We start from the raw sequence: 15,147 nt of genomic DNA, 5'->3' as shown, positions 1-15,147 counted from the left end.
TCTCTCCCTAAAGGATCAAAGATGGCGTGGGGTGGCCCCTCTTACAAAGGTCCTCTGGTAGAGACCTTGAAAACATCTTTGACAAGCGCATACGACACAAGTTTATCTCCTTCAGTGTGGTCACAATAACGGGGATCTGCTACCTTCTTTGTCCCTGCTCTGCGAACACAGCCCAGTCAGCTGATGGACAATGGGTCGGTTCAAAACTGTTGGACAGTGAGAGTTTTGTTTAGCGCTTAATCAAAGTGGACTTCCCCCTTGTTCACTCAGGTGGCACTAATGACTGGCCGGCTGCGAGACGTCATTCATTAAAACAGGTTGACCCACATTAACTTTCCATTTTTACTCACTGAGGCCAAGACCACTTGCATACAAAGTCCAGTTTATATGCAAATCCAACTTACACGTTGACTTTTAAGAGAAACTTTATCATTATTTTAGAATCACTCAAGCTTCAGGGAAAAAAGGGAACAGGTTTTCAAGAACAATTGTCCATTTTGGAAGGCGAAGCTCTGGCTTCAAGGGCCTGATGCTCACACAGCTCCTTCGCATTTGGCTGCAAACCACTCAATGTTTTTAAGCCGTTGAAGTGTTTTTATTTTGGGTATGTTTATGCTTCAATTACACTTTATTACAGATATATATTGAGACATGTAGTGAATGGTTTCACAGCATTAAATGACTTGTCTGGGGTTGTTCATATTACTCACATAAACTTTCTTTGAAAGTCAATTCAAAGAACGTTAATGTGAGCAAATTAGTTTCCAATAAACACCCTGCTCTTTCACACAAAACCTCCATCTGGAAGGAAACTTCTCGGTAAAATGTCTAATGAGTAGTGAACATGATGAGACACGGTGCATCTCCTGAGGCTCCGAAATGCTCTGCACAGCGCCAACATTGCTCAAGTTCCATTGCATCAGAGTGCACCGTGTTTCTCAGAACAACTTGCTTTCTGCAAGAGGAGAATAAAGAAAATCTCAAGAGCTTCTTGTCCTGAGAAATCAAAGGAGTGGCGAGACGGGGGAGAGCCTCTCGAGTTCGGCCTGGCTCTCCTGTCTTCTGCATACCTTCCACTTCTGCTGCAGCTGCTGCTGTGCGATTGGCTGGGGGCGAGTGAATTGGAGCATGAAGGGTTAAACTGCGCTGCCTGTCTTACTGGGAGCAGGGAGAGGCCTTTTGAATGGCTAGCTTCCACAGCTAGCTGACACATTGGCTAAGGCTGAGGGAGGATCTGCTGCTGCGTGGATGCCGTGGCATGGATCGCCTGTGCCGGATCAGGAGTCAGTGAGGCACACAGTAAATCCTTTGTGCTTGTCTGTGGGGTTTCCAGGGAGGCAAAAGCCTTATTTTTTAGCTTAGACTGCAAACTAAGGCAGCACATGTCGCCACATTTCATGCGATGATGGATTTGGCGAAACAGCCCCAACCCTCTTGAAGTCACAGAGCACACTAGCGGGGCAATAAAGGCGGTTATGTCATTTGTTTTTCCCACACTGGTCCCCTTGTGAGTCCCTCTTTTCTCGCCTCTGCCTCCACGCACTCAACAGGCACCCAGGCCACAAGAGGACAGGGGGGTCTGTGTTGCTTTGACCATGTAAAGAATGACCTTGTAACACTAATGAATCCGAGCAGCTTTGGGCAATTACATCATGGGACGTGGTCAACGTTATTACCAAGAATAACATTGTATTGGAGTTCATTGTCTCGCACTTTAAAGCCTGCGCGTCTTAATGGCTCTGTTTGTTTTACCATCCGATGAAAGAACAACATCATAGACAGTGTGACCCTTGACCCGAAGAACTCATTGCCTCGAATGTACTCATGGGCCCACTCCGAGCGTGACCTAATCCACTTGTCCTGGACCTGCTCACTTGCTCATTTGTTGTGATATGGCTTCTGTTCCACAGCGTTCATTTCAAAGTTAAGTGCAAAATCGGCAACTGAAAAAATGAAAAAAATGGAACTCGCAAATAATTCCAATAGACTTAACCCATAGAAAAGAAACTTAACCACCTGTGGGTGGACAATTTAAATTAATTTTTCTAAATACATCTCCACAGTGCACTGCAAATTTTACCGTGATCCTCCTGGAAATATCAAGCGGCAGATAGAAATGTGTGCGCCATTGATTTGACTTCTCTATGTTTGGACGTGGCTCATGCCACCAATAACGTGGCCCCGGTCTGTGTGTGTGTGAGCTACGCTGCAGACTGGAGCGTCTCCTCTTCACTCCACTGAATTCAACGGACCTCACCACCATCAACAATGAATCAGAGGTGAAACACATGCCAGTTTAGGGAAGGACAAAGTCAAACGTGGAACTAAGTCATGTCAGTCGTGTTCATTGTTGATCTGATGATGCTCCAAGTCTGAGGACCACGACTCACATCGACACATGCTCCTTTGTGGCCCTTTACCTGCTGTGGAAGATGTCACCATAAAATCTGGGCTCTTCACCTTTGTTTGGAAGCTGAATGGACTCCATCGACCCTTCAGACTCTTGTGTCTCAAAATACTTGTGCCATGTAGTCATAATACCTCAGGATTTCAATAAGCAGCAGACCAAGATCATGACAACACCAGACGTTCCCCCTGTGCTGACGCAGCACTGTGAGGATAGATGTGGACACATGAGATGAGCTCCCCGGCTGTGAGACCATCCTAATCCTGTACGGCCAGCTAATCTGTGGGGGCGGGTCATTCTCCTCTATTTACCTATCACCAGCCTCCATTTTGGCTTACTCTGCGTCCGACACCGCGGCAGCATTGCACACAGATACCTGCCGTAGGTCAAAGCCTGACGTGATCCACGCTCTTATTGGAGACACACAAACACACTGGCTTGTGGGTAAACAGCCAGCCTGCAGTCTGTGCTCCCACGGGGGTGTTTTCGACCCAGAAACATCAGTGAACTTCAGGGCGTTTGTGAGGCTGAATCTTTCTGTTAGTGTTTATTTTATCTGCCTGCTCACCAGGCGCTCGTGACGTTCCGTTCCTAGAAAGAAGAGCGTGCTCAATTACTTTTTGTGAGAAGGATAGAACATTGTCTGGTGTTGTTGCGTGTATTCTGTAAAAGTCCAAATTTCTGTGAAAGGATCATTGAGGATGGACCTTGAGGGCAAACATGGTGAACAAAAATACACGTGGTTGAAATAGAAATCTGGTCATTTTCCCTTTCTAGTGATTTAATAGGTAATTCTTTTAGCCTTTTCTACTTTCTTTAAATCATATTTTTACAACTCCAACCGATGAAAAGTTTTCCTCGCAGATAGTCCTGTGCTGACTTGTTTACACAGACTTCTAGTGTTCATATTGTTTCACCATCGGCGTAACTTTCCCTTCAATCTCAAGGCCCATTTGTTGCCTCACTCTTGAGCAAGGCTCTAGAATGCACCTCTGAGTTTTTTTGCATCACAAATGCCAAATGTTGAAATGATTTAACAGTTAAACTCAGCATATCGTAAACATTCTAATACTTTTTTTATATCCACTCAAGTGTCATGATGAACGAATATCATCGATTATGGAACTGTTCATAACTGTATCAGCGAAGGGAAAGTCAACCTAAACAAAGTAAAAGAGCAGTGGTGTCTCAGTGGCAGCAGGAAAATATTAGAAGCCTCTTTACAATTTCCCCGCTTCTCTCTCACTTTCATTTTCCCATCTGGACAAGTGTCTGTTTGTTGTCAAGCGGTTGCTGGCCAGCAGCTTACGATCGTCATACTTGTGGGCTGCTGGCAGATAGACTCGATACCTCCTGGCTACTGAACCATTTCTCCCCTGCTGCGACTCATATGTCCATATAAGATGCTGTTGATTCTGTGTCACCGACCGAGATCTTTCCATGTGTTCTGTGAGTGTGACGTCTCAGCCATGCTGCCCTTGCTAACTGGATGTTGTTTCTTTGCCTCCCAGTGTGTCCTGTTCAGTGTAAACACCGGGCCTGTACCAAAGACGACCAGTGCTGCCACGACCAGTGCCTGGGCGGCTGCCTGAAGCCACACTCGGCCAGTCACTGCGTGGCCTGCCGCGGCCTCCGGCATCAGGGCACCTGTGTGGAACGCTGCCCAGATAACCACTACACCTACAAGGGCTGGCGCTGCGTCACCTTCGCCTTCTGCCAGGAGCTTCACAACAAATGCAAGCAGGAGAAGGAGTTCAGCAGGAACCCTGACTGCCACGAGTACGTCATCCACAACGGAGCCTGCATCCCCGAGTGTCCCTCTGGCTTCACCGCCGTGAACTCCACCACGTAAGTCTGTCGGCGGGTGGCCTCTACTTTTAGTGTTGGGACTCGTGAAAGTCCGAAGACTCTTATGGGTTCTCTTGTTTTTCTGCATGAATCGGGTTGTGAGACAGCATCCTGCGACCACACGCACACACTTGTTTTGCACATTCGAGTGACAGACATGCTGTAGACGGTGAGGTCAAAGGAGCAGCAGTGAACAGCTGGAGGCCTGATGCATCTGCGTTTCTGATTTTGGCTTGCCATACAGCTGCTACACGTTCTGGTGACCCTCACTGAAGTGTCATCGTTTAAAAAAAAATATGGTGGTGTCAGCTTTGCAGTCCCATAATCCTCACATTTCAATGACTTACCTACTGCATTGGTGAGATCGAACTTAATTCTGGTGCACAAAAGACAAAACCACTGGGACGAGTATATCAGAGGGACAGCACATGTGCTCAGGTGTTTAGGAGACCAAGTCGGAGAGGCTAGATGGAGATGGTTTGGACATGTACAGAGGAGAGAGAGAGAGAGAGAGAGACAGTACATTGGTAGGAAGATGTTGAGGTTGGAACTGCCAGGCAGAAGGTGGAGAGGAAGGCCAAAGAGGAGATTGATGGAGGTGGTGAAGGAGGACATGAGGTTTGAGAGAAGAGGAAGCAGAGGACAGGCTGAGATGGAGGAGGATGATCCACTGTGGCCTCCTCTGAAGGGAAAAGAAGAAGACTGGGACTAAATTGGTTTCACTTCCTTTGCTTTGTGACACACTTTATTCATTTCTATATTTTATTTTTATTTCACTTGGTCAATATAATTTTTAATAGAAGTGTTAGGACATTGTTCGTTCACTATGCTGCTTTGATGCTCTTCCCTTCTCCCTCGCACCGGTGGATAATGTAACCCCTGTGACATCATGAAGGGAACAAATGTATGAATTAATTTTTAGAAGCGATGCCACTTTCGTAAATGTGCTCATGAAATACACTGGTCATTTACTACCTGGCTGTCATGCCGTGTTGACGGATGCGGCCTACTTTGATATCAAAGCTGAAAACAAGATCAGAGAAGGGCTGATTTATCTTATTCTTCATTCGAGCCATGAGAGGGAAACCCGGTCTTCCTCGCCTTACCTCGCTCGGCAGCATCTGTTCCCCCCGACTGTGTGAAATCAAACCTTCGCCAGACACACGCAGAGCTACAATCCTCGCACCTGATCCTCCATCAGCGTCCTTCCAGATGGATGTGGCCCGCTCTGGAGACCGTCCAGACGGGTACAACAACGTGTCTCACTAAATCATTAAAGGCCTATTCATTGGCTCACCAGGCCGCACATGTGACCAGCACTCGTCCTGATGGATGATTCATCATAAAAATACACAATCGGAATATTATATTCAGAGTAAAGTCAGTGAAATTTAATGGCAATATAAAGGAAAATATAGTGAATGAAACCTCGTTTATGCAGCTCTTTTCATGTAGTTCACGCACTTAACTTAATAAAACAAGACGGAATTAAAACAGTGCCGTCATATTTACACTCACACGGAACCAGCCACTCATCCAGGAACTCTTGCTCAAGGGCAAGCGCCATCATGGGACCACCCATGCCCTGAGCCGTATCTGGGCCATGCAGGGTTAAAGCCACTGGTGGCATGTCCCAGGTCGGGCGGCCCTCAGTGGGGAAACACCGAACGTTTACATGCAGAGAGATACCACAGCATAGAAGTTCCCTAAAGGTAGTAAAGTTCATGAATCCATGAGCAGAGTTTATGTAAAAGCAAGATGAGTCTTAAACTAACTCCCACTCTGCATCATCACTAAAAGAGGCTTCTATTAACAGGTTTGTGAACCCAAAAATCAGGAAGCCTATGCAGGGACTGGCTCTTTTCCAAGTTTCAGCACTACACTGAGTCACATATCGATGTCAGACTGCTCACAAGTTAAACTCACTGCTGGACTCTGCCTGGTCATATTTGGGAAAAGGCTTCAGAATATCACAGCTGCCCTGCTGGGCTGGTATCTTCGGGATATGCAGTCGGACCGCGTCAGACCTGTGGAGCCGGTCTGTCATGGACTACTGTCGAAAAGTGGTTCTGCCACCGCTGCGTTTGTTTGCGTCCTCGTGTGTGTTTAACCTTTATTTATCCTCTCAGGGTTTGCCAAGCTTATGAACTCCATTTTGGCAACAAGCTGCTTCACATTTACGTGCTTACATAGTGAACATTCACGGGTTACTGCTGTTCAAGCTGCCGAAGACAAATGAGGGCCGAGTTCCCCTCATCAGGAAAGTCAAAGACTGAAACAAAGAAATGATCTGTTTCACTGCTGACTGCCAGACAATGGCTGAAATCTCCTTCACCTAAATCAATATTTTGAGTCATGCTGCTCATACGCTGATAATCCAGCTGAAGCAACGCTTCAGGCGGCTGATGACCTGTGGTGAACCCCTTCATTTGAATCCATGTTTTCGGGTTTCTCCCAGGGCTCATTTCCTCCTGTTGACTCCAAACTAAGCTCTGAAAATGAAATTCTCTGACAGCTCATCAAACAAATCTTCACTGACGCTTCAATCTTTTCCAGCTGAGACTTGTAAGAATCCCAAGCATCCCCATCCCCGGCATTTCATTGATGATTTACAACTAGACTATGAGACGGTCACCTCTTGACTGATGCAAGGAACGGAAATAAAACTGAAAAAAACCTTGCTTTACTTTTTTGTCAATTCAATTGGCAACATGGGCGACACAATCCATGCCATCTACAGTACTTTTTTCTTCTTCTGCTGACCAGCTGAAACCCTCCGACACGTATGGTTAGCTCCTGGGAAGAGGTTCTGCTCTGCCCACCAAAGTGGCCATTCTTTCATATTAACCTGCCAAGTGCCAGTCATGTTGGTGCAATGGAGCAGCATTTTCTGATTTGCTCGTTGAGAAAAGCGTTCAAAGCCGTCCTCATCTGTCTGTGTGGTGGTCTGTTTATTAACCACCAGGGTGTATTGAAACACCTAATTTAAAAAAATACTGAATAATTTATTATGATTTGGGATGAGTTCAGGATCCAGATTTTCCTCAGAACTAAATTGAAATGACCGTAATATGAAAGAAACAGCTCAATAAAAGAGGATTAAACTTCATCACACATCATCAAGTAAAAAGAGCAGTTGCTTCATTGGACAGTGGAGGTCAGGAGTCAGAGTGGGAAGAGGTGGAGACAGCAGGGAAAGTGTGGGCATGACTGCCGTGTTGGACTGTGTGGTTCTCTGGAATAACAATGTCACTCTCCTTTTCTTTGATGCCTCAGGCTCGTCTGCAAGCCCTGTGCCGGACTGTGCCCAAAGGTGTGCACCGGGAACAAAACAGTGGACTCGGTCACTGCGCTGCAGGCGCTGAGAGGTTGCACCATCCTCACAGGAAGTCTGGTCATCAAGCTGAGAGGAGGAAGTATGTTGAAGTTCATGCATAACAGAAGGAACAAAACTGTGGACATTTTCATGGATTTAAATCTAGGACAGTTTTAGTGTTGACTAAAATAGAAGTTCTTGACTTATGTATTTGCATGGATTTGCAGTACTGACATGCAAATATATTGTTATTATTTCAACTTATGTTCTGCTTTTAGCGGCGCGACGTAGCTTCTGCTCATTTTAATTTCTTGTTGACTCAACCTTGTTGACCTCCTTGTCAAATCCTTGGGTTAGGTAACACGAGGATGAGGCCAGCGTAGCTCCTGACTCATGTTGGAGACCATGTGCGCCGTTCTAGTGATGTGATGAGGGTTGTCGTTCAACCTAGCTATGAGAACTAGCCACCTTCGTTGTGTGGGAGTGGATTAACTTCAGGAATTCCTGGATTCACTCCAGTCTGCATTCACACTGCAGGAACTGGGAACCTAATCCAGTAGTACTATGAAGAGAACAGGGCAGGCAGTTTCTAATTTTTCGAAGAGCTACATAGCTCATGGAAAAAGTGCCCTCAGAAGGCTCCTTCAGTGCAAGTCTTTCTGCGTCCGCCTCCTTCATGTGGTCCTCAGCTTCGTCTTCATGACGTGTAAAAGACAAATGGTCTGACTGTAGTGAAGGTTTTTAGTTTCCCTATTAAAAAAATGCATTTGTTCTTTCAGACAACATCGCTGCTGAGCTGGAGGCCAGCCTCGGTCAGCTGGAAGAAATCACCGGCCACCTGAAGGTGCAGCATTCCTACGCTCTGGTGTCTCTCCTGTTCTTCCGGAAGCTTCGGGTCATCCGTGGAGAACAGCTCGAGAACGGGTGAGTTGGTGTGGGCAACAAAACTGGTTCTTGGCGCTACATTCAGGTGGCTCTGTCTCTTTCAGGAGCTACTCCTTCTACGTCCAGGACAACCAAAACCTGCGGCAGCTGTGGGACTGGTCCAAACACAAGCTGGCCATTCCACGAGGTCGCTTGTATTTCCACTACAACTCCAAGCTTTGCCTGTCGGAGATCCGGAAGATGGAGGAGGTCACAGGGCTCAAAGACAGACGGGTTAAAAACGACATTGCATCCAAGACCAACGGAGACCAGGCCTCATGTAAGACTCACCATGTGAACTGCATTTTTAAGGTGTTGAAGCCAGAAACATGGAGCCATTATGAAGTAAGAGTAAAACAATTTGATTGAAAAAGCAGAAGGATAAAGATTCATGTAAATATACAAGGTTGTGTTCATCACACAGGTCTAAAATGGAGGACCTGCTGTGATCTGTTTTCATATGAGAAAGTCATGAACTTAATGTCCCGCCATTGACATGTTCTTGTTTTCCACCCGTCTGTCTGCAGGTGAGAACCAACTGTTGAATTTCACCCAGGTCCGGACCTTGAGCGATAAAATCATGATCAAGTGGAAAGCCTTCTGGCCTCCAGATTTCAGGGACTTGCTGGGCTTCATGGTCCTCTGGAAAGAAGCGTGAGTTAATCTTCAGTCAGAAGTCAGCAGCCATCCCACCGGGATCTGGACCAGCCTGTGATTGCTTTCAGCTGCTCTTCACGGAACCTCGGATTCGGTTCAGAGGAGAGCAGTTTGTACTTCACCCCTCAACATCTGGTGCCCCACGTGCAATAATCTGTTACTTGCTCACAAGTCTGCTTTATTTCTCGAGTAATGAACTATGTCTTCTGTTGCGAACCTTAGCTCATTTGAATTTTATTGAAAAATCGAATTTCTCCTTTTACGGCCCCTCATAATGGGGAAATATATCTGATATTATTTGATTTAATTTCACTGTTTTTATTGTTCTGAAGAGCCGATAAAGAAGTTTATTATGTACTAATTATAACCAGCTGTTTCCCTCTGACATCAAGTCCTGATGGCACATGGACAGCTGGAGCCCTGAGACTCCATACTTCGCTTTGCTCTCAATATGCCAGTGGTTTTTCAGAGGCTGAAATCCTGATTCGGTCGATTGTGCACATTCTGACCGATATCTTATAATATCATGTTATATCATCTAATAATCTTTGGAGGTTGCCACGGCGATCAAGAGTGCAAGTCCTTAAAGTTTATTCAAATCTGAAGATGAAATGTAGCTACCTGTTGTTGTTTGTTCCAAAAGAGGCATGTGTTTCTCACCCGAACTTGTGTCCCCGCACAGGCCTTTTCGGAACGTCACCGAGTTCGACGGACAGGACGCCTGTGGCTCCAACAGCTGGGTGATTGCAGATGTGGAGGCTCCACCTCGGACCTCTGACAGCGATCGAGTGCAGACGGAACCCGGTTACCTCATCATGCCGCTCAAGCCCTGGACCCAGTACGCCATCATGGTGAAGACCCAGCTCTCCACCTCTGACGAGCACCAGGTCCACGGGGCCAAGACGGAAATCATCTACGTGCGCACCAACGCCACCAGTAAGACTCATTCCTGCCGTTGTTCAGTGCAGTTTGATTTCAAACCTGCTGGCAGCTTCACTCATCTTCCAGTCTGAGTTGCCCCTCCAGTCTCGCCCCGTCTGCATCTCTGTAAATCTATTGGCATCGGCCACTTTCTTCATACCTGTCGAGCCTCCCGAACTGGCTTCGGTGTCGCTTGAGCAAAGCTGTCATTACGCGTCCCCGGCTGGTGATGAAGCCTAGTCTGACAATGCAGTCGGACAAGTGTCAGAAAAATGTGGGCGGCTTAATGGCACTCTGACAACAAAGCTCAAGTTTAGGTGTCTCCTGGCCTTAAGTCTGACGTCCCCCGCAGCCTCTCCTGCTGCCGTGCGCTTTCATCACGTCTGGAGCAGCTGTCAATTACATCTTTGGGCTGCCAGTCATTTCCTGGCGTTAGTTCACCGCAGGCCCACAATCCTTCTCCACCCTCTGAAGCCTGCATGACTCGATCATCTTTTAAACCTGAGAAACAACCTGTTGTCTTCTCGATTTTAAAGAGACTATTATTGTTAGCTTCTTTGCAAAAAAGTCGCTTGAAATGACTTTTTTCCAACATGATGCATTTTCCATATGAAATTAAAGCATATTTTACTACGCTTATTATCCCGAGCCTCCATGTCACAGCCCAAAAATGGATCACATTGAAATCTTCACGGGTTTAATGGAATAAGGCTGGATGGTGACGTTTTCAATTACAGTCGGAATCCACGACAGTTCTGAACTAAGACCTGCGGCGCTTTCTTCTTCTTCTCACCCACTGTGTGTGTAGTGCAAGCGAGTTTTGTCTGCCTACTGCCACCTGCTGGCCCGCTGCAATCATTGGTATTTGTCATCAATTGAAGTGGAAAAATAAAAACTTTAATATTAATATAGCCCTCTGTTTAAAGATGGTTGGGAAGATTAGTTTGAGTCAGAGCAGCTAGTGTTCCTCATTGCAAACCCCGGGTGTGTGGCTTTGGTACCAGCTACTCAGAAGCAGCGTCTGTTCTGTCGTCCTCTTTCCCCAGAACCTTCTGTTCCACTGGACCCAATTTCCTCATCCAACTCCTCGTCCCAGATCATCCTCAAGTGGAAACCTCCCAACGACCCGAATGGCAACATCACCCACTACATGGTCTACTGCCAGCGCCAGGCCGAAGCCAGCGAGCTCTACAAGTTCGATTACTGTCAAAAAGGTGCCTTTATCCACTTCCTCTTTGCCTGTTTCGTATTGAAGGAGGGCTGGGAATCTTCCTGGAGCCTGCACAATCGAAGCTTGTGATCTTATCTGGGTGCTGGTTTGATGTCACAACGGTTTGTTCATGTGGCAGAGCCACTCAGTGAAGGGACAGTGAAGTGAAGCAGAGTTACGTCATCATTATGATGCTGTTGGGTCCGAGTTATGCAAGTTTAAAATGAGACATTCTGCCGTCGATTATCATAGATATCAGGATTAATGGAGAAACATGTCCAGGGAGACACAGATGTGCTGCAGGACTGATGCCCCCTGGTAAGGGACGGTACTGGTGCTGTCAGAATGCTGTCTGTGTGCCCCCAGACTTTCCAACACACAAACACAGACCCGGACTGAACGGTCTGCAGGGATTTCCTGTCTTTCCTGGTCATTTTCCATGTGAAGGACGTTGAGCCTCAGCTGTCGTGCGGGATGAGCTTTCTGGTCCAGTGTCACGGCTCATCCTTGTCTGGGAAGCTGACCCGGCGGCTTTTGGTCCTCCCCAGGGATGAAGTTGCCGTCTCGAGTGCCGACGCAGGTGGACACCAGCGAGGAGCAGAAGTGGAATCAGACGGAGGAGCAGGGCCAGGGGACGCACTGCTGCGCCTGCCCCAAGACTGAGAAGGAGCTGAAGCAAGAGAAGGAGGACTCCGAGTACCGCAAAACCTTCGAGAATTACCTTCACAACGAAGTCTTTGAGCTCAAGTAAGTCTGGTGACGAAAGAGCTGCACCAAAGAGCTGCATCTACGACTGTCATTACTACAATTACTGCTGTTAATACTACTACTCCTGCTCCTTTTACTACTCCCACTACTACTTATGTTTTGTCAGTAGTAATTTAATGAATGTACTCAAACAATATCAGAAACTGCTTCTATGATTTTGTCCATACTAGATCTACTACGACGGCAACATGCACAACAACAAGCTACACAACTGCTACCATGACTCCTTATACAACTACTTGTGGATTACGAACGGTACTTCAGTAACAGCAGAAAAAGCCACATATGCTAGTACTGCAATGGAATGGCCTTCTGCTTGTGCGTCAGATGCTTTAATATGTATCAAGAATAAGGGGTGGAGGGAACACACTGAAGACTCTCCTCTTCCACAGTAGGCCTTCATCTCTAATGGCTTTTTGGAATTTCTGATATCAAAGTTGAACATTTCATTGCAAAAACACTGGTGCCCAAAAGGTTAATGTTTTGATCAGAGGCGCCCGATGGTTGTTTTTATTCTTAACTTGCTCATTCAGCTGGGACAAACGGCTCTAAATATTTGAGTGGAAAACATGTTTTTAAGCTCAGAGGTGTCGAGCTGCTCGTATGAGTCACTTTAAAACAAACAGACCATTAAATGAGACGACACTGGAAACACTGTTGCATAAATGTGAGCTCCATTGTGCTGCTACAGTCACTACAGCTCAAATATTTGCCGCTGTTCTCACTATTGTCACCTGCATGTCCTGACACCATGCGTGTCGCTCAAGCTCTGACCGGTTCTCTCTGTTGTCAGACGTTCCAGACTGCGGCGCTCGGCGATGGGCATCGCCAACCACTCCTTCCCCTTCCTCACCACCGCCCCAGGACCCACAGCCACCACGCAAACCCCAGACTACGAGGACGAGGAGACTCTGGAAGGCACCAAGAAGGTGGTGACGGTGCTGGCCAAAGAGTCCACCGTCATCTCTAATCTGCGCCACTTCACAAGCTACCAGATCGAGATCCAAGCCTGCAACCACCCAACGGATCCCAAACGCTGCAGCATGGCGGCATACGTCAGCGCTCGCACCATGCCTGAAGGTAGGGCGGCCTCACCAGTGTTTTTAGAGGAGGAAGCAAGCAGTGTAAAACTCAGGAAAATGAGATAGAAGAGGATATTTTTGTAAAATTTTGTTTTAATTTTGAAGAAATTATTGTGTGAAACAGAAAATATTTTTCACGTCCTGGATGACTGTCGAGATAAAACTGAGACTGTCTCCTCAGACAAAGCGGACGACATCGTTGGACCCATCACATGCGAGGTGACCGATATGTCGGTGCACATCAAGTGGCAGGAGCCTGCGGCCCCCAATGGCATGATCATCCTGTACGACGTCAACTACAAAAGACTTGGAGACGTGGAGGTGGGCTTTCTTCTCTCTCGTGTGTGGACTAGTTTCATTTCTCTTCTTTCAACTGACCGTGATGTCATCAAATCATGTGGAACCTCCGGTTTCCTCCCGAGAGCACGAAATTATTGTCTTTCGTTGTGAGTGGCTGTCTGTGGCCCCCCTGTGTGGGGCGAGAGGAAAGGCCTGTGGCAGTGAGACGACCTTCTGAACTTCTCCACAGGAGCAGAAGCACTGCGTCTCCCGGAACCTGTACAAGACGACGCCAGGTTTCAAGCTGAGAGTGATGCATTCTGGGAACTACAGCGTCCGAATCCGGGCCACGTCGCTGGCTGGGAACGGGTCCTGGACCGAGCCCACGTACTTCTACGTGCAGGATGCTCGTAAGTCTGTGACTCACTCACTCACGACCAAGATGACCCGACCCGCTCCGCAGCCCTTTCAGCGGTTAATTAGAAAATTTGTTTTTCTCCAAAATATGACTCACTGCCTGTTGTTTTCACCCAGATGATCCTCTCAGTGTCGTGAAGATCGTCATTGGGCCGGTTATTTGCTTCGTCCTGCTGTTGTTTATCGCTGTGGCAGGATTCGTCATGTTCAAAAAGAAGTACGCTGTTTTCCAAAACATGCTTTTAGAGCCAATTTGCATGGTGTTTTTCTAAATGTTCCTGTTTGCTTTTAGTCAAACTCAAGGCCCCAGCGGGCCCATCTATGCCTCCTCCAACCCAGAGTACCTCAGCGCTAATGACGGTGAGGGCCGCGTGCAGAAGCTCAGCCGGCTGCTGTCTTCAGCTCTTCATCACTGTGTCACACACGTGTGTGTCTGTTGCAGTGTACGAGGAGGACGAGTGGGAGGTGGCCCGCGAGAAGATCACCATCCTGAGGCAGCTGGGCCTGGGCTCCTTCGGCATGGTGTACGAGGGCATCGCCAAGGACATCATCAAGGGCGAGTCGGAGACTCGAGTGGCTGTGAAGACGGTCAACGAATCGGCCAGTCTGAGGGAGAGAATCGAGTTCCTGAATGAGGCGTCCGTCATGAAGGCTTTCAGCTGTCACCACGTGGTGAGACAACAGGATCCCAGTGCAATGTGGATCCCAAGGTGGGGGGAGTTTAGTCACAGATGTTCGGTGTGCTCTTCGCAGGTCCGTCTGCTGGGCGTGGTGTCGAAGGGGCAGCCCACGCTGGTGGTGATGGAGCTGATGACTCATGGAGACCTGAAGAGCTACCTGCGGTCTCTGAGACCCGAAGCCGAGGTACGGAACTTGGCTCAAAGAGAAGGTTGGAGAACCTGTGTGTGAGCTGCTGCCTCGCCTGCAGAACAACCCCGGACGCCCCCCTCCCACGCTGAAGGAGATGATCCAGATGGCTGCCGAGATCGCAGACGGCATGGCTTATCTGAACGCCAAGAAGTTCGTCCACAGAGACCTGGCAGCCAGGAACTGCATGGTGGCTCACGACTTCACCATCAAGATCGGAGGCGAGTGACAGACCACCTTTCAACAAGGCGTTAGGAGTCTTTATGAGCTTCTTCATAGAAGAGAAAAAGACGGACATGATCCCAGTGGGAGTGAATAGAGACGGACGAGGACCAGACAGGGTCCATAAGTGAATAGGCCGAAACATGAAGATTTAGGATTTGAAGCCCACGTTGTGGCTCTCAGAGGGAAAAGTTTGAGGCATAAATCCAAAGTTGTTGTGTATTTCCAG

General features: G+C 47.6%; 1 protein-coding gene across 1 annotated transcript in view; it reads left to right on the top strand.

The window, feature by feature from the left end:
* The window catches only part of insra (insulin receptor a), a 44,298-nt gene that overhangs the window by 24,316 nt on the left and 4,835 nt on the right, over positions 1 to 15,147 (top strand). The window contains exons 3-18 of the mRNA XM_053884437.1: positions 3,919 to 4,255; positions 7,532 to 7,671; positions 8,351 to 8,495; positions 8,561 to 8,775; positions 9,023 to 9,149; positions 9,835 to 10,088; positions 11,120 to 11,287; positions 11,832 to 12,030; positions 12,845 to 13,131; positions 13,315 to 13,454; positions 13,663 to 13,822; positions 13,947 to 14,046; positions 14,122 to 14,189; positions 14,272 to 14,501; positions 14,583 to 14,693; positions 14,758 to 14,917. Of these exons, the coding sequence (XP_053740412.1) occupies positions 3,919 to 4,255; positions 7,532 to 7,671; positions 8,351 to 8,495; positions 8,561 to 8,775; positions 9,023 to 9,149; positions 9,835 to 10,088; positions 11,120 to 11,287; positions 11,832 to 12,030; positions 12,845 to 13,131; positions 13,315 to 13,454; positions 13,663 to 13,822; positions 13,947 to 14,046; positions 14,122 to 14,189; positions 14,272 to 14,501; positions 14,583 to 14,693; positions 14,758 to 14,917 (2,841 nt within the window). The remainder of the gene's footprint in view (positions 1 to 3,918; positions 4,256 to 7,531; positions 7,672 to 8,350; positions 8,496 to 8,560; positions 8,776 to 9,022; positions 9,150 to 9,834; positions 10,089 to 11,119; positions 11,288 to 11,831; positions 12,031 to 12,844; positions 13,132 to 13,314; positions 13,455 to 13,662; positions 13,823 to 13,946; positions 14,047 to 14,121; positions 14,190 to 14,271; positions 14,502 to 14,582; positions 14,694 to 14,757; positions 14,918 to 15,147) is intronic.

This window comes from Synchiropus splendidus, chromosome 13 (genome assembly GCF_027744825.2).
Source record: "Synchiropus splendidus isolate RoL2022-P1 chromosome 13, RoL_Sspl_1.0, whole genome shotgun sequence".
In the NCBI taxonomy this organism is placed as follows: domain Eukaryota; kingdom Metazoa; phylum Chordata; class Actinopteri; order Syngnathiformes; family Callionymidae; genus Synchiropus; species Synchiropus splendidus.
The sequence above is the reverse complement of the archived record's forward strand: the minus strand, read 5'-3'. Positions and strand labels throughout refer to the sequence as shown.